At 39.4% G+C, this 24,501-nt stretch overlaps 1 protein-coding gene across 4 annotated transcripts in view; it reads right to left on the reverse strand.

Moving 5' to 3' along the window:
* LOC112809601 (phospholipid-transporting ATPase FetA-like) overlaps window positions 1-24,501 on the reverse strand; it is a 108,679-nt gene that overhangs the window by 39,588 nt on the left and 44,590 nt on the right. For all 4 annotated transcript variants that reach the window (XM_073881386.1, XM_073881387.1, XM_025852938.2 and 1 more), the window contains 9 exons: window positions 19,277-19,335; window positions 14,765-14,878; window positions 13,810-13,908; window positions 12,148-12,209; window positions 6,929-7,001; window positions 6,486-6,556; window positions 5,361-5,443; window positions 4,467-4,625; window positions 2,190-2,278 (listed from right to left, as the gene is read on the reverse strand). In XM_073881386.1, the coding sequence (XP_073737487.1) occupies window positions 2,190-2,278; window positions 4,467-4,625; window positions 5,361-5,443; window positions 6,486-6,556; window positions 6,929-7,001; window positions 12,148-12,209; window positions 13,810-13,908; window positions 14,765-14,878; window positions 19,277-19,335 (809 nt within the window). The remainder of the gene's footprint in view (window positions 1-2,189; window positions 2,279-4,466; window positions 4,626-5,360; window positions 5,444-6,485; window positions 6,557-6,928; window positions 7,002-12,147; window positions 12,210-13,809; window positions 13,909-14,764; window positions 14,879-19,276; window positions 19,336-24,501) is intronic.

Here is a 24,501-nt window from a genome sequence, read left to right on the forward strand (position 1 = left end):
CCTTCGGATCCCTACATTTGTATCTTTGGGGTAAATACCCAGTAGTACAATTGTTAGATTGTATGGTAGCTCTATTTTCAACCTTTTCAGAACCTCCATACTGTTTTCCAGAGTGGTTGCACCAGCTTGCATTCCCACCAACAGTGTAGGAGGGTTCCCCTTTCTCTGCATCCCCACCGACATCTGTCGTTTCCTGACTTGTTAATTTTAACCATTCTGACTGGTATGAGGTGGTATCTCATTGAGGTTTTGATTTGGATTTCCCTGATGCCGAGCGATGTTGAGGCCAATCTGCCTTTTAAACAGCACTTGTCATGTGTTTTAATTTTGTCCCCCCAGGAGACAGCAAGTATAGCAGAAAGAGCATTGATTCTGAAAAGTTATGCCTAGATGGATAGATGTGATAATTAAATAAAATGATATATGTAAAGCATGTAACACATATTGCTGCCCTGCCCCCTTTATAAACTTGGGGGCTGCACCCAGATCTTATACATCTTTATGATTCTCACAACATCAGGCACATCTGGGCACATAATAGATTCTCAATAAATATGAATTGATGAGTCATTGCCATTATTTTTTGTAGGATTTATTGTTTATTATTTATTTTATATTATCCTACAATTTTTTGTAGGACATTATTATTATAATGTCTTTGCCATTATTTTTTTGGAGGATTTTACTTACAATATTTATCTTTATTGTGTCTCAATTTGCATGTTTGTCAAATGAGGAAATACTTCATGACTTGTCTATTGTCATGGATGTAGTGAGGCTCCAGTAAGTGAATGATGAATATTCTAAAGTTAAAATCACTCTAACAGATGTCAAGTATTGTCACCGACCTTCACTAAGTAGGTGAACTTTCCTGGGCACATGGGAGACATTCTGTTTTGAAAATAAGCCTAGGCAAAACGACCTAACTTAGTGCCTAATGATACATGTTCCTAATACTGTCAGAGGCATATTTACCTATGTCACCTCCCTGAATTCTCAAATGTGATTTCCTCATGAAGAAACCAGGAAATGTTACTTTGTTTCAGTTGCTGAAAGCTACGCAGACAGTAGTAGAAAGAGTGGATGGGAGCTTCTAGTCTCAAAGCTGAATGAACTTTCCTAATTTTCTAAAACCCCATTTACTAAATCCAGAGGATTTAGGAAAAGAACAGTGATATTTCCAGGGTGCCTGGGTGGCTCAGATGGTTGAGCATCTGCCTTTGGCTCAGGTCATGATCTCCAGGTCCTGGAATCGAGCCCCACTTTGGGCTCCCAGCTCAGCAAGGAGTCTCCTTCTCCCTCTCCCTCTGCCTCTCTCCCTGCTTGTGCTCTCTCTCTCTCAAATGAATAAATAAAATCCTAAAAAAAAGAACAGTGATATTTTCCATAATTAATAAGGGAGACGAGGCAGTTTATAATTCTGATATTAATGAGAGATATACAGAAAGAAAAGGCACTTTTAAATTTTCAGAGTCTAAGCAATAGAGTAAAAATAAAAATGAAAAGTTATTGAATTAAGTATAGGCACCACTGAAATTGCTTAGTTATGCAAACAAGTCTATATCTAACAAGAAGAAAATTCTGTATAGGATAGCATGGAAATAAATCTTCAGATTAAACTTCTATTATCAAAGCTATTACTGTCTATTGAGTGCTTTTCAAATTTCATTTCTTAGCAGCAGAATCTCTTTTTTCCAACTGAAATCTTACAGAACAGACAAATGTCAAGCTGCTCTTCTTGAAGTAAGAACATCAGAATGATGGGGCCAGAACAAAACTCACTTGATCTTTCCTATTCCCCCTGTGGCAGACCTTAGACTCCTCTAAGGAAACAGTCTGAGTGTAAGTAAGGTGTTCTATTAGTCTAAGTAATGTTTTATTAAAGTGCTCACGATGGCTATGAGGAAATAAAAATGTGTCAGTTTCTAAAGCAGGGTCCTTGATCCATCCCAGTATTACTAATCAGAGCATGAAATCTTAAATTGTGACTGTCCTCTACAACAGAGGTGTAAACTAGAGAGAGACTTCCTTGTCAATTGGCTCTGTTCTTTTCTGCTTCTGGCATTAGTAAATAGCGTACCATAAGTTTTTCAAACAACTAAAATCCAGGTCGGAAATGCCAGCTACAGCCACGGAAGGAAGAATAAGCATGTCTATTTGTAAAGAAGAAAAAAATGTCTTTAACTTACCCAGAGCACAAGGACATTCAAGAGATGGTCCATGTGCGTCCGCTTAAAGGTAGACTTTCCACAGTTCTGCATTAATTTGGTGTCTGGTCCTAAGTGAAACAGGGAGACCAGCTCTTAGAATCATTGAATATACTCAGAGGATTGAAAATGGATTGAAATATACCTTTATGATCACCTAATCAAACCTCTTACCAATGCCAGGGGATAAAGCCCTGGAGAAAGGCTCGTAGTTGGTGCCAATAACTAAAAAAATACACGTTTTATTTCTAAGGATAATCCCAAGTATTTCTGCAAAGTACATTGATGCTGACCTCTCTTTTTGCAGCACCTTAGACAGTCTAATCTTCCACAGATGAGATAAGTCAGAATAGGAGCCACAAGCTTTTTTTTTTTTTAGTTTTAATTTTAATCCCAGTAAGTTAACAAGCAGTGTTATATTAATTTCAGGTGTACAATATAGTAATTCAACACTAGGAGCCACAAGCTTCTTTCTCATCATCATCATCTGATTTATTTAGCTTAGAAAAGAGATTTTTTGATAAAGAGATCTCCACCTTCTTTTGAGGAAACCCTCTGCCGGGCCAGGTTCTATTCCAAGTTTCTAAGTGGGAAAAGGCAATAGCAGTGATTTCTTCTGAGGTGGAAGCTGGGCTTTTCTGGGGGCTGAGAGACAGAGACTGTATTTCTTCATGAGAGGGCAGATGGTAAGTAGAAGTAAAGAGTTTTTAGTGGCCAATAGGACTAGAGTTGGGTATTACTGACCAGAAATATGGTTGTAGAGAAAATGTAAGAGGTTTAGAAGAAAGTGTAAGTAGCAATTTCTCTGGTTTTTACTACCTGATTGTTATTCTTACATGTACTCCAATGAAGGAATTTCATTAATGTTTACACATGAGGGAGCTGGAACTTCCCTGATAATGTGGGCAGACGCTGAGAATACAGGGCCTAAGCTACACTATTCTTTCCTTCTAAGGCATTTCGTGAAGGGCCTGAAGTCATGAGAAGTTTGTCTCAGAGCCTGGAAGCTACAAGGGACAGAATCTTCAAAGGGTCCTTAGAAAGAATGACTCTACCTCACATTTCAAGAAGGATGTGGAGATCATGGTAGAACCTGGGCATCATGTAGAGGAATAACAACTAAATTCTGCACTGAATACTTCAAGATGCTCTTAAGGGTATCAGTTCTCTTCTGCTCTAAGTTTCCCAAAGCCCCAAAAGACTTTTCACTACCATGTAAGCCAAGAGCCAGAGAGCAACCTTAGCTAAATTTGTGCTGGTTGGCAACCTCACTGCCATTGCTTTAGAGAGAAACCCTTTGCTGAAAAATGAGCTTTTTCTGAAAGGCAATGTGTAGGGGTAGCTGCTGAAGTACACTGAAGAAAATAAGAGTACTTCACATCTTCTGGGTTTGGGATTAGTCAGCCTAGAAGCTGTCACTATAGCTCAAGAACTGATGAAAAAGTTTCCACCAAGGCCTCCCTGGACTCTTAAGCTTCTCTCTAGGGTTTGGATCTCATTATTTCCCATAGAAGTGAGGCATCTAAGATCCCCATGTCTAGGGTGAATTCTTCAGAAGGGGAGCTCTGAGTTGAATAGTACTCCCCGTGGTAAATCTTCCTCGATGCTTTCTTCAGGTTCCCCAGCCTCTTACTATGGTTGTTGTCATCAATGCCCATTGTCACCAAGGGCAGAGGGTGGCACAGAAGCTTCTTCCATCTTCCCAAACACATCATAACCCCCCAAAAAACCTTCACTAAGCATAAGGGATTATGCTTCTAAATGATGTCTCAAGAGGGGCCGCTGCTAATGATTCATATGTGCCTTTTCCTGTGGCATGAATCTCTCACATTTTATAATCTTCTCCATAGTGAGCACTGTGTGTATATTCTCTCCTGGGAGTAATCCACATATATACACTCTCCTTTCAGATGTTCCCCCTCTCACATGTTAATTCCATGTGTACTCTTTCTATACATACACCTTCTCCTATGTCCAGATATGACTGGAAAGACTCGTAAGTGCCCTGTGGTCTTGGAACACAGACTTCTTGCTCTGGGAAAAATGTCTTTTTTTTTTTTTCTAAGAAGAAAGGTTTTTTCTTAAATCTTCCATCCATCCATCTATCCATCTATCTACTTCCCTTTCTGTTTGTCTCAAAGCCATGGTGTATGTATATCTGGGTCCCATATCTACATCCTGGAAACTGAGTACCCATAAATTGATCATGAATGGAACCTAGCAGACTGGGGGCCTGACTGTGACTCTCAGGAGACATACCGGTATAAATCACCAAGCCATAGCACCAATCTGTATTCCTGATGATGCAGCCTCGGAGTAGCAGCTTGTCATGGTCCAGGATGTAGTTTTTTCCCTTATAAGTCAGTATTCCTGTGAATTTGTCCAACTTGTTATTGGGAGACTCACACCTCACTTTTCCTGAAGAAAAATGAAGGAGTAAGAGTCCTGGCTCTGTAATCTTAGGCCTTTCCTAACAGGAGGCTTAACAGAAAAGAGGAAAGAACACCCCTCTTTCAAAATACATACACTTCCTTTTCCTATCCTCTCTCAGCTGCTGCCTATTTCTCACCAGCTCCCTTTAAAAAGGCAAAGGTTTCTGAACGTTAAAGAAGAGTAATTCTGTATGTGACATGGGTCATCCAGAGAGATAAAAACCCGCATGATAACTTTTCACCATCAGTACTGCCAGATCATATGAGCTCTGAATCTGAAGAAATTAAAAAACTACTTAACTTAAAGCAAATCTAGTATTTTTTTCAAAATGGAAATAATTTGCTTTTTCCTGATTACTAAAGTAAAATATGTCCTTTGTAAATACATATACAATACTAAGAGGAGAAAGTAAAATTGCCTAGAGGTAAGTGCTATTAATCTTTTGAAGTACATCCTTCCCAGTTTTCTATACATGTACTTATAAACATATATGCTTCCAAAAACAATCTTATGTTATATATGCTATGCACAGTCGACTGTAATAGTTTCCTTCACTTATGAATATGTTGTGAATATTTTTTCCATGTAAATAAATATCAATTTGCGTATTGTTCTTAGTAAGTTATGAAGAATTCACTGTATGGATTTACCATACTTACTTTCTTTAACCAGTCCTCTACTGATAAACATGTTTGTGGGCAAACCTACTTCCTAACTCACCATCAAAGGCAGACAGTAGCCCCAGGTTATCTTCCAAGTTACTGGTAACTGAGATGGCCTGCTTCACTTTCAGGTTGGTTTCACTAAAGCAAAGGGTACAGAGTCACCAGAGCACAGGACACATGCACAACAGCAGCAGAGGTCATGTTTCTCCCACTTCGTCATGGGATTTTAGAATATAGATACTGCCAGTAGAGCTTGGGCTACAGTTTTGAGCTGTAAGAGTCACCTCCGCTGTTCTCTCTCAAGGACAGTATTGAGGTAGATGGCTCCACAAGGAAGCCGAGTGTTAGCCTGCTCACTCTCCTGTCTCCCTGCAACACACCATCTCTACTTTAATCAATCCATGAAATCTTGCTGGTCAGGTGCTCCAGATGAAGCTGAAGAGACATCACAAAACAACCTGAAGGTGGCACTGCTCCCTTCAAGAACAAGGAGCAGGTCTTGGTAAGAATGTTGCACACACTTTCAATTAAATATACTCCTCACTTCGTAAATAGTTATAGGACCCATGAAGGAACCCCAGTTAACCATTTGCTGATACAGGAATGCATAGAGACAGAAAGAAAAATGGAAGCCGCATTTCAAAAAGCTTGTGGGCACCAAGAGGAACAGTTGTAAGAATGTAATCAATAGAAAACCGCAAAGGACAAGCTCTCCGAAGATGGCCTCTATCCTCCTAAGACCTTAGCTTTTGCATGTTAATGAATTTCTACCTTAAATCCTTTATAGAACATGGTATTTTATCAGTAAATAATTACCTCCATACTCATCCTCCCCACTCCAAACTTCGGAACCCTATTCTGAAATTTTACAGTTCTATTAACCTCTTTCCTATCATTCAGCATTAGTGAATACAACCAGAGTGTCTCCAGTTTAGAGATGGAGAATATGGAGTTTATTTGTCCAGATTCTGCATCCAGTGGATGCTTACTGTTGTTAAGAGCTCAGTCTTAGACTTGAGGTCCCAAGGGCCAGGCCTCCTCTTTTCGCTTACCTGGATATTTCTAGCATCTTTGGCACTTCCATCTGAGAATAATATTCATTCTCTGCATCATGCTCTCCCTCAGTGAGAAATTAAGGTGGCTTAATTGTCTTAAATGACTATCAGGAAGGAAGACTTACCCATCCAGTTCTGCTGTTTCTATATATGTCAGACCGCAGGGCTCACTGCTAGAGAGTAATAGCATATCAGCCTGTGGTCAGAAAAGTCAGAGAAGATAAGGAAAGCAGGAAGGCAGACTTTTAATATTACCGTGTAACAAAAGCAATTACCTCAGGAACAGATGTTCATCCTAAGAATTTTACAGATATTTGGTTTACTCTCTTTGTCTAGGACCCACCGCAGCTACCACACACAGCCCCTCCTGAAACTAGTCATACTTTATCTGTAGCTATGGCGAGAGGCAGACAAAAACAAGCTTCTTAGCACAGGAGCTGTTAATCTCTGGATGCAAAGTGAGGCAGACAGAGGTCACCAAAAGCAGTGGCAGCCGAAGTGCTAAAAGGGTTCCTTTGTACACGCTCAAGCCAAAAAAGAAAAAGCCGCAGCCCAAAGAGGTACTCACCGTGACAGATTGATTATTTTTTAGTTTTATTATATCTCCCACTTGAATATTCATCCATTTGTCCTCCTTTATCCTGTAAGAAAATGAGCCTTGAATGTCTGCTCTGAGAATTTCCCCACAGTCCTGCTTTGACAATCAAGAAAAGAAATAAAAAGTGAAAGAAAAAAGCTGAGATGAAATCAAGACTTATAGGAGAACCAAACTGTTTTGTGATGCATGCTTGCTATAATCAAGAATGGGGCCCATTTCTCTTGACTTCAGGTTATAAGGGTTTTCTAAACCTCCATAAAGTCATATGTAGTCATACATGTGCATTATTCTTTCACTAAAAGTAATATAGGCATATGGTAAAAAAAATAATCCAAATAATAAAGAAGTATATAAAAGGAAAAATTCTCCTCTCTTCCCAGATTTTAGTTTTGCTTCTCAAGGTAGCAACTGTGAGTAACTTTTTGTATTTCTTTCTAGAAAATATCAATCCAAATAATACAACATATACATTTAAAAGTTACACACTAGATACATAATTTGTTACACTTTGCATTTTTCATGTAATAACATGTCTTGCAGAGCACTTACAGAAGATGTGGCTCATTCTTTTTGATAGATAAAAATGCATTCTATCATATGGCTGTACCAATTTTATTTACTTATGTTAAAATTGGATTACTTTTTATTTTTTATTTTTTTTTAAGATTTTATTTATTTATTTGAGAGAGAGAATGAGAGAGAGAGAGAGAGCATGAGAGGGGAGAGGGTCAGAGGGAGAAGCAGACTCCCTGCTGAGCAGGAAGCCTGACGTGGGACTCGATCCTGGGACTCCAGGATCATGACCTGAGCCGAAGGCAGTCGCTTAACCAACTGAGCCACCCAGGCACCCAAAATTGGATTACTTTTTAAAAAAAAATTCAAGTTAGTTAACATATAGTGTATTATGGGCGCCTGGGTGGCTCAGTTGGTTAAGCGACTGCCTTCGGCTCAGGTCATGATCTTGGAGTCCCTGGATCGAGTCCCGCATCGGGCTCCCTGTTTGGCAGGGAGTCTGCTTCTCCCTCTGACCCTCCCCCCATCTCATGTGCTTTCTCTCTCATTCTCTCTCTTTCTCAAATAAATAAATAAAATCTTTAAAAAAATATAGTGTATTATTAGTTTCAGGGTAGAATTTACTGATTCATCAGTTGCATATAATGCCCAGGGCTCAAGACACCAAGTGCCCTCAAAATTGGATTATTTTTGACCCCTCAAATCCTCACTTCCCACAAAAGGCAGCTGGCAGTAAGAGCAGATTCTACAACAATACTGGTTCTCTTCCTTTCTCTTTTTTGTATCTTGATTTCCCCAATTCCATACAGGCCATAAATCCTTCCTTTCTGATAAGGGACTAAGAAAGATATACACAGTGCCACGAGCATTTTGGAATTATGAGCTACCTCTTTGCAACAATTCTATTATGCTAAGCTACCAAAGAGCTGGCAAAGGGAAGGCATACCTGGATGCCATTGCTTGTTTCACCTTTGAATGAAGCCTTGTTATCTGTAGGCATGACATACATCATCACTTTGCCAGACACACAAAGGCATGGGTTTTCTCACAATGCCTTTTCTGGGAAGATAGCTTCTTTAAGAAGGGCCAAATTTCTTTTATCCCCCCCCCAAATTTCTTTTATTCCCCCCCCAAAATTTCTTTTATATAAATCCACTCTTTCTTTTAGATAATTTTCTTCCAATTCCTGGGTTATATTTCTTTAAATCTTATTACAAATTCAATTTTCTCTGCATGTTATTATTTTTCCCATTTTTATTGTTATGTTAATCACCATACATTACATCATTAGTTTTTGATGTAGTGTTCCATGATTCATTGTTTGCGCATAACACCCAGTGCTCCACGCAGAATGTGCCCTCTTTAATATCCATCACCAGGCTAACCCATCCCCCCACCCCCTCCCCTGCATGTTATTATTTTTTTAAAAGATTATTTATTTATTTTTCAGGGGAGAAGGGCAGAGGGAGAGGGAGAGAGATCTTAAGTACTCTCACAACCCTGAGACCATGACCAGAACCAAAACCAAGAGTTGGAGGCCCAACCAACTTCACCACCCCTCTTTGCATGTTATAATACAAATGTAAGACTTTGTTATAAAACCACTATTTATATATCCTTGTATCTCCTTCCCTTGGTTTCAAGTGTCATCTCAATGCAGATAAAATCCAATACATTTACTAATTTTGTTACTAATTTTCAAATCTGCTTTATAGTACTGAAAGGGAGTAGCTATAAAACTTGGAGAAAAATATCTGAATGTCTGTTTTGCTTTGTTTTGATCCACGTTCACTTTTGCTAGTTCTCTCGCATTCTGTCTGCTATGATTTTCACCAGTAAATTTGGCAAGAAGGGCTATACCATTCTGGCTTTTCCTAAAGATTTAAAAGCTTATATTTTATTACATAGGAGCTGTCAAACTACTACCAATTTTTTCCTGGACATTATAACAGTCATGTATCCCAGATTTAGGAGAGGGGAAGTTACTCCCTTCTGACTTAAAATATTCAATCCTGTTATGCCATAAGCACATTTTGAATTTTCAGGCATTGCATTCTAACTTTTGGTTTAGAAAATATGATCCAAGAGCTAGAGAAGGCAGTGCTTTGACTCCAGAGGAGACCATTCACATTATATTCTCTGTTTTATATGAGTGGTACCTCCTGGAGTTCTGTAACATACTGGTACTTTTTCTACTACAAATATTTAGAAATGCTAGATATGCTAGGGCAAACATTCCTTCAAAAGTAAAGATATGCTTACCATAAGTAAGGAGCCAGGAGGAAAAAAAAAAAAGGTCTGAAATCCAGAACAGTCAGTATGCTCTAAAGCTGTTCTTGCTCTAAGTGAAGGAAGGAATTGCCAATCTTAATAATTAGTGACTTGAGTTTTAATTTAGCCCACTGAGAGGACATGAAGCCTTAGGATCTTGAGAGGCAATGAGTTGGAACTAAGAACCCCTTATAAAGCCAGGACTCTGAAAGGGCAACACCATTAGGGAAAAGGTGGTCTAAAAAAAATTAACCCAGAGGCATCTGGGTGGCTCAGTGGTTAAGCGTCTGCCTTTGGTTTAGGTCATGATCCCAGGGTCCTGGGATTGAGCCCCATATTGGGCGGGCTCCCTGCTCTGCGGGGAGCCTGCTTCTCCCTCTCCCACTCCCCCTGCTTGTGTTCCCTCTCTGGCTGTGTCTCTGTCAAATAAATAAATAAAATCTAAAAAAAAAAAAAATTTAACCCACTGGCAAGAAAGTTTGTCTATCTTACTCTGGAGGGTTCGGGGTTAGTAAAGAACTCCCCCTTAAGAATTTATAACCTTGTGAGGTATGGGATTCAAATGTATAACTCCTCAAAATAGGTCTCAGTAGGTGATACCCTTGCGTTACCTGGCAGAAGCAAACACAAACCCCTCAAAAGGGATACAACCTCAACTCAGGGCATTTAGAATTCTCATAAAGAAAATTCCACTAATGATGTGCTGGTAACCAAAATTATTGAGAAATGAAAATGACAGAAATCACAACTTGCAAAACAGGCAAACTTTTTCAATAGTAGCTCTACTCAACACCATGTGTTCTAGAAAAAGAAAGTCACTTTCTGGAATACAGACTATTTCAACAACCAGCTTCACTGAGTGTTAAATTAAACACTGGCTTATAAAGTCTAACCAGGGCCCCATTTTTGACCTCCCACCCTGAAACCACTCTATGACAAATTCTTTTCCAAGCGTTTCAAAACCTAAGTGCTCAAACTACTTGAGGGGTTCATTTGACTAAATCCATTTGGTCAGTAATTCCCTAGCCTTGCAAATTTCTAATACACTGAGTTTTGTCTTTTCTTTTTTTCAATTTTCTTTCTTCCTTTGTTTTAAATTTTCTTTTTAATCACAACTGACTTTTTTGCTGGTATCTTATGAGAGGCTTCAACAGACCAAAACACTTGAGGAAATAATCCACCATGAGTAAGAATCAGCAGTCAGAATAAATAACAGGATTAGATGCCCAAGAACTTCACATAAAAGAATTATATGATTAAAATTACAGCTCCCAGGGGGTTCTGTAAGGCCACTGTGAACAAAGACTGGACTTCAGTTTTTTTTTTTTTTAAGATTTTATTGACTGGACTTCAGTTTTTTTTTTTTTTAAGATTTTATTTATTTACCCGACAGAGAGAGAGACAGTGAGAGAGGGAACACAGGCAGTGGGAGTGGGAAAGGGAGAAGCAGGCTTCCTGCTGAGCAGGGAGCCCGATGTGGGGCTCGATCCCAGGACCCTGAGATCATGACCTGAGCCGAAGGCAGTTGCTCAACCAACTGAGCCACCCAGGCGCCCCTGGACTTCAATTTTTAATTCCTTCAGGTTTGTACTTATTAACAATCATGTTACTGCACACACTGGTCATTTTTCCTGTTTTACAATCTCTATTTGTTGAATTCTTCCCCATCCCTGAAGGCCTAGCACAGACATTAGCTCTTCCAGAAAGTCTTCCTTGATTCCTTTAACCAGCTATGATTCCTCATTTTTATTAATTCCTATAATAATTTTTTGTATCTCCTGTAATAGTCTCCATATTTTATTTTATATATGAGTTACATCTGCCTCCCTATATTCCTGACAAAGGTAAATTGTTCAAATTTTGTACAGCATCATCAAATATAAACACGAACCCACTGACAACACTTTAGACAGCTATGACCAAACACCACAGCAATAGGTCAACACCAATACTTTATTATTATTATTTTTTAAGACAATACTTTCTTTAGATTGTTAACGAAAAGATGACCTGATCAAAGTTTATATAGTAGAATGGCCAATAAGCCCTGCCAGAATCCACTGATGTTCTAAAGACACATATCTCCATGCTGACCACTGCATTAATAATAATCGCTTGTATGTCATAAATTGTTAATTACCTTAATATATTATTTCATTTTCATTTTTGCAACATCCTCCAAGGTAGAGAATATTATCTTCCTTTACAGATAATATGAGGCCCAGAGAAGTCTGAGGTCACACAGCAAATTCAGGGTATGCTAGATCTAGAAACAAATTCTTATGTTCAACCTTAGGTTCTTTTCACTGTCCTACTTTTCCAAAGTACCCAACACCATCAAGCTTTGCCAAAGACAACCCTCTCCCAGAGTTGGTCCTACCTAAACTGGTTTCCTTATGACTCACCTGCCATTCATCACCACCAGAACATAACGGTTGTTGACTTGATTGTCATTTTGGTGTCTTTTCTAAAATCACACAAGAAAATGTTCAGGAAATAGGCATAGAGCAAATTGTATGTCGAAGGTTAGTATTCTGAAATACTATCCAATGCAGTTCTCCTTATTTATAATTTTCCTTTACCTCCCAAGCCTAACTACCATTAAAACCAGGGTAAGAGGCTGATTGTCTCAGGGAAGCTGGGAAAAGAGGTCAGAAAAAGAACCAAAGGAAAAGAAAGAGACAAAATCTTGGTTTTAAATATCAAAAGCCAAAGCCTGGGGGAATGAAAACAAACAACTTAGTCAAAGCCACAGAGCAGACAATGAAAAATGATGGACAGGACTAGAGTCCCTGTGAACACCTTGGTAGGAGCAGGGAAAGTTAAGAATTCTCAAGCCTATTCCCACCACAGTCAACACACAGAAGCTTCTACAGTGGATGCATTAAGGAAAGACAACAGAGGTCTTCTATTCAAAGACCAAATAGAAGGGGGACAAATACAGGGTATGTCCTGATGCTCACATGAATCTTCTACTTCCAGTTGAGATTTCTCCCTGGGAAAAAGGCAGGACTATGAAGAGGGGCGGGAGAATCTTGAATTTGTCAGCATGCTTCTCCTAAAGAAACTAAGTTCTAACCCAGAAGTAACTGGGTTATCCTGAAGTGGCAAATTTAGCTTTCAGCTCTCATTAAAAAGGTTTGGGATGGTGTGGTGGTAGTTGTGAGATATACTGAGTTTAGTTATAGAGAAATAAAGTCACATTTTTGCACATCCGAGTTTTGACTAAAATTTCAACCACTACATGGCTAATTATGGATTTAAAAGAGTTGCAGAGTTAAAAAGCTAGAGAAACATCAAGCTCAAAAACTTTGGTCTAAAAATCTATCCTGGCAAAATCAGAAGGACTCTCTTAGGGAAGCTGGAGGCAGGTCAACAGGTCTGACTTCCCAAATCCCACTAGCAGGCTTGGTACTGGGGCCTCATTCTCATGGTTCTATGTCAGGCCTGCTGTAAGGAGCAAAGAGGATGCCAAGCAGCACTCACTGCCAGCCAGTTTCTCCCTCCAAGACCAGGAAAGGAGTTGGCCTCTGTTTATGTCCTAAGGTGTTCTAAACCCAGGGGGTTCCTAGCTGTATATACCTTATAGAAGTGAAAGTTGGAATGGAAAATAGGGAGAGCTAGAGAGGAGAAGGGGAATGTGGAAAGGGGAGGAGAAAACTAAGAACAAGACAAGAGGGAGGAGAGGACAGGGAGAGGAAAGGAACAGGAGTATAACAACAGGAGAAGGGGAATGGAGGAGGAAAGATGAGCACAAACTTGGAGAAAGCCAAGTGAATGAAGAAGTGAGAAAGCCAAGTGAAGGAAGAGGTGGGTTATTAAAAAGGAGCTGGAAGAAAGCCTGGAAGGGGGCTAAATGGTGGCAGTGGAAGACAGAGAAAGGCCTTGCACTGTCTTGAGGCTAAGGGAGTTACATTTTCTTTTGGGATGGATAAGGAAGCAAGGAAAGGAAACATCTCTTTCCATTCAGTGCTTCTTCCTCGCACTAGGTAATTCTGGGAAGTCTTTTCTGCCCCCCAACCAGACTAGGTACTGTGAAGGACTAGGAGCCCAGGAAGCCACTTCACCATGTCATCGATGGCATCCTTCACTGCTGTTATGGACAGCACCACCATCAGGGGTATCACAGTTGTGTACCATGCCAAGGAGGAGATCTGGGGAATCAACTGTGAGAGGGAAAAGGGAGAAACTTGGCTCAGAAAGCTTAAAGGACAATATATTTCCTACCAGCAACCCCCCCCCACCTCTTTCACCTCCACAGGTTCATAATAAATTCAACTATCCTAGTTGCTTTCCACTGTTTTGGAAATATAAGTAATATAAGTAAATATATAATATAGATGTTAATATAAGTAAACATTGCCAAGAAAGGACAAAAGAATAGGAGATGGAAAGTTGCCACCTATCTGTCCCAAACTCCACTACAATAGTCTTGATGGGCTATTTCTCCTCTGATGATGAAGGTTCTGGTGAGAGGTAGGGGGAACTGGGAGATAAGAGTGGACATTGGAAAACCACATCCCCTCCCTTATCCCTCAGCATAAGGGGAAATGAAACAATCCGTCCCTCTCTCCCCAGTTTGGACTGACCCTGCCCTGCTTCCTTGCCCTGTGCTGGTATTCTTATGTTCTAAACCATTCTCTTTCTCAGAATTCCTGCATGTTAACTTTCTGTCAGGGAGGCTGGGACAATGAATGAGAAATGGAGTTGTAGTTGTGGTTGGGGTGCAGAGTCTGTGACCTCCTGTGGTCAAGCTGAACTGTGGCCATGCAGACATGATGAGGGAGCTCCCCTTCCTTGGGATTCAGTGACCTTGTGTCCTTCCTTTTGCAGAGATTTGTTTCATCCCACCTAATCCTGACGACAGCTACTCTATAGGACTGGCCTGACACTCCAGGCCATCCATTTGCCTGTTACCTAGAGAGACATTTCTCAGTTTAGGGAGGAGAAGGACTGATTACACAATCAGATCACAGAGATATTGATAAAATGCTCTGTGGAAAAGATCTCAAAAGTCAATACCTGTAGGAATAGCAAAATGAGGAAATATGCATTTGCAAGTCGCTGGAATTGTTCAAATAGGTTCAGGGGCAAGAAGTTAAAGACGCTGTATCTTGAGGTCTTGATGGTATTGTTCTGTGAGTAAAAGAAAACAAGCACAATTAGAGGAACTAAAGACCCCACCTCCCAGTCTTAACAAAAAGCACCAAGACCACTCCTCAAAACAGGAAAAAGCCATAGTTCCTCCACCATGGGGTGAGGGGGAGGGAAGGAAGAAGTTTTTGTCTCCCACTTTTCTTGGAGACCTAGAGAATGCAAAGAAGGCAAGGCTGATCAATATGGGACTTTTTTGAGGCATAGAATTCTTTGTTTATTGATGCTATTAATAATAATGTTAATAAAATCAACAATAAAAGCTTACATTTATTGAATATTTACTACATGCAAGGCACTGTTCTAAGCATTTTATATGTAGCAGCTTATTTATTCCTCACAATAACCGTATGAGGAGAGGACGATATGATCACTTTTTGAGGATGAGGAAACTGAGGCACTGAGGTTATTTGCCAAAGACCACAGAGTCAGCTGCAGAGTTGGGGCTGTGCTGTCCCCTGAGTCTCAGTTTCACTTGTGTAGCTATCCAAGTGCCTTTTTTTCATGGAATCAGAGATCCTTCAGAGTCATCTTACCTCTCATCCACTAGTCCTTCTCAGCCCTAAATAGTAGGCAAGTCTGCCATTTGTATTAGCTCTCAAATGAAGTTTTTCTAAGCCTGGCAAATTCAGTTTGGTGTGCCTTTATATACCGCTTTCAATGCTGAAGGATGTCAGATGCCAAAAGCAAATTACTCTTTCAACCTTAGCCCACTGAAGGTTCCTACACTGGTCCCTGTCAGCATTGGGAAGTCACTTGCCTTTTAATTGTCTTGAGAGAATCTAAATAGTTTTGGTTTATATCTGAGCTATGATTTTTCCGAGTGAAAACGGGAACTTGCTAACTCTTCAATCCTGATCTCAAGATGCTGACAGCATCATCTTACTTTCTACCTTGGGGTCTTCAATCATTTGACCTAAGATGTCAGAGCTTGAATATAAGAGCTCAAGAAAAGCAAAAGAATAACAATTTAAACCAAACAATTTCCTCAGGACAGGGCTTCTCCCCTACCTTCTCCATGTAGAAGGCCAAAACAAGAGAAAAAAACCCACACGCAGTCCTGGAGTATAGATATTGCTCAAGTATGAAAAATCTTGCCGGACTCTGCCTTGGGAAAGCATCAGAGACCTTCTCTTGGAAAACCAAAACCATTCAGTCCTAAGGCTATAACTTGCCCAGGAGGGCTAGATAGGCTCTTCAGTCAAGACATGCTTGTCTATTTCCCTAGGGAAGAGAAGCTGGTCATAGAGCTTAGGAGTTTAGAGATCTAAGCTACAACTAAGATTTCCTGGGTGTTTTCTCTATGATTTTCTAGTTAATAACCAATCAAACACTATACATCTCTCAAGGCTTGCTCTGTTTATAGTCCTGTTCTGGGCTATACTAGTAGGCTGAAAAAAATTAAACAAGATCTATCCCAGAGAAGCTCATAGGTCTGTCTTGAAAGAAGTTTTAACTAAATGATCACTATTGGCCCTTCTAACCCTGAGAAAATGTTATTCTAACATAGAAATCGCTGTCTTTGATCATGAGATACTCTGAATTTCTCAGTGTCTAAGTCCAGATAGTTCTGAAACTTGGAACCAAAGACCTTTTCTGATCTTTAGGCTTACTGAAGCAGCAGGCCTTCACTCCTGATTTTCCATTTGATTTTATAACTAATTATCATATTTCAGGTTTCTACCCACTTGGTAGCATTTATTTAGCAAACAAAGACAAAAGCCTTGCTGATTCTATCTCAAGACAGAAATATCAGCACTTCTTTACTAACTTGGCAACCAGAGTGTTCTGTTCTACTCTTAAACATCAAACCAAAAGCAATATCTAAAGAATGTAGAACATCTGCTTAAACTATGAATTTCTTCAGTGTTTAGTTCTTTTTTGGCAGAGGTGATAAAATTTAAGCATGCTAGAGGTGGTGGATTTTGGTTTGGGCTGTTTATTTTTTTAGGTAGTGAAACCTGACTGTTGGCTAAATGAAGGAATAGAGGAGGACAGAAGGCCACGGCCATAATGGGATTCAGAAGGTAGAGGCTGAGAAGAAGAAAAGGAGTGGGCCTGGAAAAGAGTAGAGAAGAGGAGAAAAATCAGCAGTGGGCCATGGAAATGAGATGGTTGTTAAATACATAAGAAAAGGTATTTATTCAGCATATATTTATCAAATGCAGTTTATGTGCCAAATATTGTGGTGTAAACTGTGGATACAGAGATGAAAGAGACTTGTACTCTTTCTTCAAGAGGCAATGGTTTCTTGCAGAAAGAGAGCTAACATTATTCACAGCTATCTCTAACTCCCAAGACCACCAAGTAAGGTGAGTTAGGCCCTTTTCATAGATGAGGAAACTCAAGATCAGAGAGGTTAAAAAACATGCCTAAAGAGGCAAAGTTAGTAAGGAGTAGAGCTGTGCTCAAACTCAGGTCTGTTTGATGTCAAAACCTAGTTTTGTTGCATTATAGTGCCTCTCATATGTGTCTAGAAGATAGAAAGGGGGAAAGAAAATCTGCTTGCATGGCCACACCCTGAACACTGTTACTGTCCAGAACCTCTCTAACTTAGAAATCATAAACTAATGTCCTACAGAGACTACAAATATGTATGGCTATATATGTATTTATATGCCTATAGCTACAGCTGCACATACACAAAATAACATGTATAAAAACATTGCTTGTTGGGGCGCCTGGGTGGCTCAGTCATCAAGTGTCTGCCTTCGGCTCTGGTCATGATCCCAGGGTCCTGGGATCGAGCCCCGCATCGGGCTCCCTGCTCAGCAGGGAGCCTGCTTCTCCATCTCCCACTCCCCCTGCTTGTGTTCCCTCTCTCACTGTGTCTCTCTCTGTCAAATAAATAAATAAAATCTTAAAAAAAAAAAAGAAAAGAAAACATCTCCAGGACATATTTTTAAAGTTTAGAACAGTTTAAGAAAGTGGCTTTGCTTTATTTATACAAAGAAGTACTGATGAATATACAAGAAAGTAACAAGAGTAGTTCCCTATAGGGAGCAGAGGTGGGCAAGGATGGGTGCTGGAGTATGAATTTTAAATATATATCTTTTTATGAGTTATTAATAAATAAGTGAAAAATGAACAATCTAATAGAAAATGGGCAAAGAGGTATTTTCTATAAAAAGAAATACAAAAGGTTGATTAACATGAAAAGATTATTGAACTCACTTGAAATTAAGGAAAGATAGATAACAAAATACCATTTTTCATTCAAGAGCCTGGCAAAGAGGAAAAAGATTGATAATACCTAGTCTGGCAGCAATAGGGAAAAAATAGCAGTCTCTACTGTAGGTAGAAATATAAATGGATATAATCTTTTTAGATGGAAGTCTGGCAATATGCATCACAATTTTTAATGTGTTTTCCCTTTGACCCAACCAATTCACTTCTAGGAAATTCTCATAAGATATATTCACACAAGGGGCGCCTCGGTAGCTCAGTCGGTTAAACATCCGGCTCTTGGTGTCTGCTCAGGTCATGATCTCAGGGTCCTGAGACAGAACCCTGTGTTGGGGTCCCTGCCCAGCAGGGAGTCTGCTTCAACACCCCCCCTGCCCCCTCCTCCCATTCTTGCACTCTTTCTCTCTCTCTAAAATAAAAATATCTTTAAAAATGAGATATAGTCACACAAATGTGATAAAATTTATGGTTAATGGTGTTCATTCAGAACCATTTATCATAGCAAAACACTGGAGACTATTTTTTTGGAGGGGACACCTGGATATGAATGGAAGCATTTTATTTTATTTTTTATTAAGGTTTATTTATTTATTTTAGAGAGAGAGAGTGTGTGTGCGTGTGTGAGCCAGGGGAGGGGCAGAGGGAGAGGGAGAGAGAAAATCTCAAGCAGACTCTGCCCTGATGTGGAAATCAACCTCATGACACCAAGATCATGACCTGAGCCAAAACCAAAAGTCAGACGCTTAACTGACTGAGCCACCCAGGCACCCCTGAATGGACACATTTTAAATGTTCATCAATAGGAGACTAGTAAAATAAATTAAGGTATATTGAAAACAGTGGAAAACCGTGCCACTGTTAGAGCTGTACGTATTGTCACAGATGTCAAAGTAGAAAAATAATTGTTGGACTATGACTTCATTTGTGCAAGAAAAAGCTACAGTATCTCTTTTCCAGAAATTATACATGAAACCCAAAATCTGAGATATATTCTCTCCTGAGCCTAGGTCACTAGAATTAATTTTGGTTTCTGAGCCCTCACTATGCCAGCCCTCATTGTATAGGAGCTTGAAAGAAAGTAGAACCTATGTTGTAGGATCTACATCTACAATGAATTCCTGCCCCACTCACAAAGGGGAATATTAGAGGAGAATAATAGCCTCTTTCCAAAGTAACTAGAGGCCTAATACTCACAGGATACCCAAATGTAGAATTGAGTTCTCTGCTGTTGGCTTGCAGATATCTCACTTGTTCTGAAAAAGAGGAGAGAAATGATGAGAAGGATAACCCTCTACAGATCAGCCTGGGATACTGGCTGCTAGTGAAGACTTCACTAGATCTTCACACTTTCTCACTGAGGAGTATTATATCTACAAATGGGATTTCTGTCTCTATTCAAAGAATCAAGACAATAAAAATGGAAATCCTCAAGTGTTAAAGCTTTCTGGAGGCAACAGGGCAAGAAACTTTTTTTTTAAAAAGATTTTATTTAGTTGACAGAGAGAGACACAGTGAGAGAAGGAACACAAGCAGAGGGAGTGGGAGAGGGAGAAGCAGGCTTCCCGCCGAGCAGGGAGCCCAATGCAGGGCTCGGCAGACGCTTAACGACTGAGCCACCCAGGCGCCCCAGGACAAGAAACTTTTGAGTTTTGTATCATGAATGTCTCTTAGTAATCCTAGATTATGTCTCCACAGACAACAGGATGGCTGTACCAACATTACTGCTAAACACACAACCCCAGCCCTTTCCAATTAGTCAATCCCAGCATCTTATTTTAAGGTATCTGAGGGTCTTGCCAAGGCAGCTTTTCCTAAACTTGCTTAATGAAATTTAAATCAATAAATCATTATTAGGCATCTATTGTACAAAGGCTAGTGTGTTTGATCTTGTGGGGGGATTAAAAAGATGAGTAAGACACAGTCCCTGACTTCAAGGGACCTGCAGTTTAGTAGTAGTGAGCCTGATAACTATAACACATGACAAAACCATCACATCAAAGCACATAGGTGTTACGAACTGTTACAAATAGTGAGCCCATTATTGTGTTATGAAAAATCTTTTTTTGTGTGTATTTGTATTTTTTTATTTTTATTTTTTAAAACATTTTCAAATTTAAATACATTTAACATATAATGTATTATTGGTTTCAGAGTTACAGGCCTATGATTCATCAGTTTTATATACTATCCAGTGCTCATTACATCACATGCACTCCTTAATGCCCATCACCCAGTTACCCCATCCCTCCACCCCACCCTCCCCTCCAGCAACTCTCAGTTTGTTTCCTATGATTGAGAGTCTCTTATGGTTTGTCTCCCTCTCTAGTTTCGTCTTATTTTTTCCTCTCTTCCCCTATGATCCTCTGTTTTGTTTCTTAAATTCCACATAATGACTTATTTCACTTGGCCCAATGCCCTCTAGTTCCATCCCCATCATTGCAAATGGCAAGATTTCATTTTTTTGATGGCTGTGTAATATTCCATTGTATGCATATACCACATCTTCTTTATCTACTCATCTGTCAATGGACATCTGGGCTCTTTCCATAGTTTGGCTATTGTGGACATTGCTGCTATAAACATTGGGGTGCAGGTGCCCCTTTGGGTCCCAATATTTATATCCTTTGGATAAATACCTAGTAGTGTAATTCCTAGGTCGGAGGTTAGTTTACTTTTAACTTTTTGAGGAACCTCCATACTGTTTTCCAGAGTGGATGCATCAGCTTGCATTCCTACCAACAGTGTGAGAGGGTTCCCCTTTCTCCACATCCTCACCAATATCCTTTGTTTCCTGAATTATTAATTTTAGTCATTCTGACCAGTGTAAGGTTGTATCTCATCATAGTTTTGATTTGTATTTCCCTGATGCTGACTGATGTTGAGCATTTTTTCATGTTTCTTTTTTTTTTTTTTAGATTATTTATTTATTTGACAGAGAAAGAGACAGCAAGAGAGGGAACACAAGCAGGGGGAGTGGGAGAGGGAGAAGCAGGGAGTGGGAGAGGGAGAAGCAGGGAGCCTGATGCAGGACTAGATCCCAGGACCCTGGGATCATGACCTGAGCCGAAGGCAGATGCTTAATGACTGAGCCACCCAGGTGCCCCATTTTTTTTCATGTTTCTATTGTCTTCTTTGGAGAAATGTCTGTTCATGTCTTCTGCCCATTTCTTAACTGGTTTTTTTTTGTTTTTTGGGTGTTGAGTTTGATAAGTTCTTTGTAGATTTGGAAACTAGCCCTTTATCTGACAAGTCATTTGCAAATACCTTCTCCCATCTTACAGGCTGCCTTTTAGTTTTGTTGAATGTGCAAAACTTTTTGCTATACAAAAAGTTTTTTATCCTGATGAAGTTCCAATAGTTCATTTTTGCCTTTGTCTATCAAGAAGTTGATGTGGCCGAGGTCACAGAAGTTGCTGCCTGTGTTCTCTAACAGGATTTGATGGTTTCCTGTCTCACATTTAGGGCTGATCATCCATTCTGAGTCTGTTTTTGTGTGTGGTGTAAGGAAAAGGTCCAGTTTCATTCTTCTGCATGTGGCTGTCCCATTTTCCCCAACACCATTTGTTGAAGAGACTATCTTTTTTCCATTGGATGTTCTTTACTGCTTTGTCAAAGATTAGTTGACCATAGAATTAAGGGTCCATTTCTGGGTTCTCTATTCTGTTCCATTGATCTATGAGTCTGTTTTTGTGCCAGTACCATACTGTCTTTATGATTACAGCTTTGTAATAGACCTTGATGTCTGGAATTGTGATGTCTCCAGGTTTGGTTTTCAACAATCCTTTGGCTATTCAGGGTCTTTTCTGGTTCCAAACAAATTTTAGGATTGTTTGTTCCAGCTCTGTGAAAAATGCTGATGGTATTTTGACAGGGATTGCCCTGAATGTACAGATTGCTTTGGGTAGCATAGACATTTTAACAATATTTGTTCTTCCTATCCATGAGTTTTTCCATTTCTTTGTGTCTTCCTTAATTTCTTTCTTAAGCCTTCTATAGTTTTCAGAGTACAAATCCTTTACCTCTTTGGTTAGGTTTATTTCTAGGTATCTTATGGTTTTTGGTGCAATTGTAAATGGGGTCGATTCCTTAATTTCTCTTTCTTCTGTCTCATTGTTAGTGTATAGAAATGCAACTGACTTCTGTGCATTGATTTTATACCCTGTGACTTTGCCGAATTCCTGTATCAGTTCTAGCAAATTTTTGGTGGCATCTTTTGGGTTTTCTACATAGAGTATCATGTCATCTGCAAAGCGTGAAAATTTGACCTCTTCTTTGCTGATTTGGATGTCTTTTATTTCTTTTGGTTGTCTGATTGCTGAGGCTACGATTTCCAGTACTTGTTGAAATACAGTGGGGAGAGTGGACATCCCTGTCGTGTTCCTGATCTTGGGGGAAAAGGTCTCAGTTTTCCCCCATTAAGGATGATATTTGGTGTGGGTCTTTCATATATGGCTTTTATGATATTGAAGTATGTTCCCTCTATTTCTGCACAATGGAGAGTTTTTATCAAGAAAGGATGTTGTATTTTGTCAAATGCATTTTCTGCATCTATTGAAAGGATTACATGGCTCTTGTCCTTCCTTTTATTAATGTGGCGTTTCACACTGATTGATTTGCAAATGTTGAACCACCCCTGCAGCCCAGGAATAAATCCTGCTTGGTCATGGTGAATAATCCTTTTAATGTACTGTTGGATCCTATTAGCTAGTATCTTGGTAAGACTTTTTGCATCCATGTTCATCTGTAATTCTCCTTTTTAGTGGGGTCTTTTTCTGGTTTTGGGATCAAGATAATGCTGGGCTCACAGAATGAGTTTGGAAGTTTTCTTTCCATTTCTATTTTCTGGAACAGTTTCAGAAGAATAGGTATTAATTCTTCTTTAAATGTTTGGTAGAGTTCCTCTGGGAAGCCCTGGGAATCTGGCTCTGGACTCTTGTTTGTTGAGAGATTTTTGATTACTGATTCAATTTCTTTGCTGGTTATGGGTCTGTTCAGCTTTTTTACTTCCTCCTGTTTCAGTTTTGGTAGTTTTATGTTTCTAGGGATTTATCCATTCTTCCAGATTGGCAGATAGTTGCTCATAATATGTTCTTATAATTGTTTGTATATCTTCAGTGTTGGTTGTAATCTCTCCTCTTTCATTCATGATTTTATTTGGGTCCTTTTTGATAAGTCTGACAAGGGGTTTATTAATCTTATTATTTCAAAGAACCAACTCCTAGTTTCATTGATCTGTTCTACTGTTCTTTTTATTTCTATATCATTGATTTCTGCTCTAATCTTTATAATTTCTCTTCTCCTGCTGGATTTAGGCTTTATTTGCTGTTCTTTCTCTAGCTCCTTTAGGGGTAATTTAGATTGTGTATTTGAGACTTTTCTTGTTTCTTGAGGAAGGCCTGTCTTGCTATATACTTCCCTCTTAGGACTGCCTTTGCTGCATCCCAAAGGTTTTGAACAGTTGTGTTTTCATTTTCATTTGCTTCCATGTGTTTTTATTTTTTTAATTTTTTAAAAAGATTGTATTTATTTATTTGACACAGAGAGAGAGAACACAAGCAGGGGGAGCAGCAGGCAAGAGATAGGGAGAAGCAGGCTCCCCGCTGAGCAAGGAGTCCAATGCAGAGCTTGATACCAGGACCCTGGGATCATGACCTGAGCCGAAGGCAGCCGCTTAACTGACTGAGCCACCCAGGCACCCCAAGCTTCCATGTATTTTTAAAATTCTTCTTTAATTTCCTAGTTGACCCATTCATTCTTTAGTAGGATTTTCTTTAACCTCCACGTATTTGTAATCCTTCCCAATTTTTTCTTGTGGTTGACTTCAAGTTTTATAGCACTGTAGTATGAAAATATGCATGGTATGATCTCAATCTTTCTGTACAAGTTGAGACCTGATTTGTGACCCAGTATGTGATCTATTTTGGAAAATGTTCCACGTGCATTCAAGAAGAATGTGTATTCTGCTGCTTTAGGATGAAATGCTTTGAATATATCTGTTAAGTCCATCTGGTCCAGTGTGTCATTCAAAGCCCCTGTTTCCCTGTTGATCTTCTGTTTAGATGACCTGCCCATTGCTGTGAGTGGAGTATAAAAGTTCCCTACTATTATTGTATTATTATCAATGAGTTTCTTTAATTTTGTTACGAATTGGTTTATATATTGGGCTGCTCTCAAGTTAGGGGCATCAATATTTACAATTGTTAGAGCTTCTTGTTGGATAGACCCTTTTATTATGATATAGTGTCCTTCTTCATCTCTTATTACAATCTTTGGTTTAAAATCTAGCTTGTCTGATATAAAGATGGGTACTCTAGCTTTCCTTTGATGTTCATTAACATGATAAATGGTTCTCCACACCCTCACTTTCAATCTGGAGGTATCTTTGGGTCTAAAATGAGTCTCTTGTAGGCAGCACATTG

Source organism: Callorhinus ursinus, unplaced genomic scaffold (genome assembly GCF_003265705.2).
Source record: "Callorhinus ursinus isolate GAN/ISIS: 27379988/994484 unplaced genomic scaffold, GSC_fseal_2.0 scaffold42, whole genome shotgun sequence".
In the NCBI taxonomy this organism is placed as follows: Eukaryota; Metazoa; Chordata; class Mammalia; order Carnivora; family Otariidae; genus Callorhinus; species Callorhinus ursinus.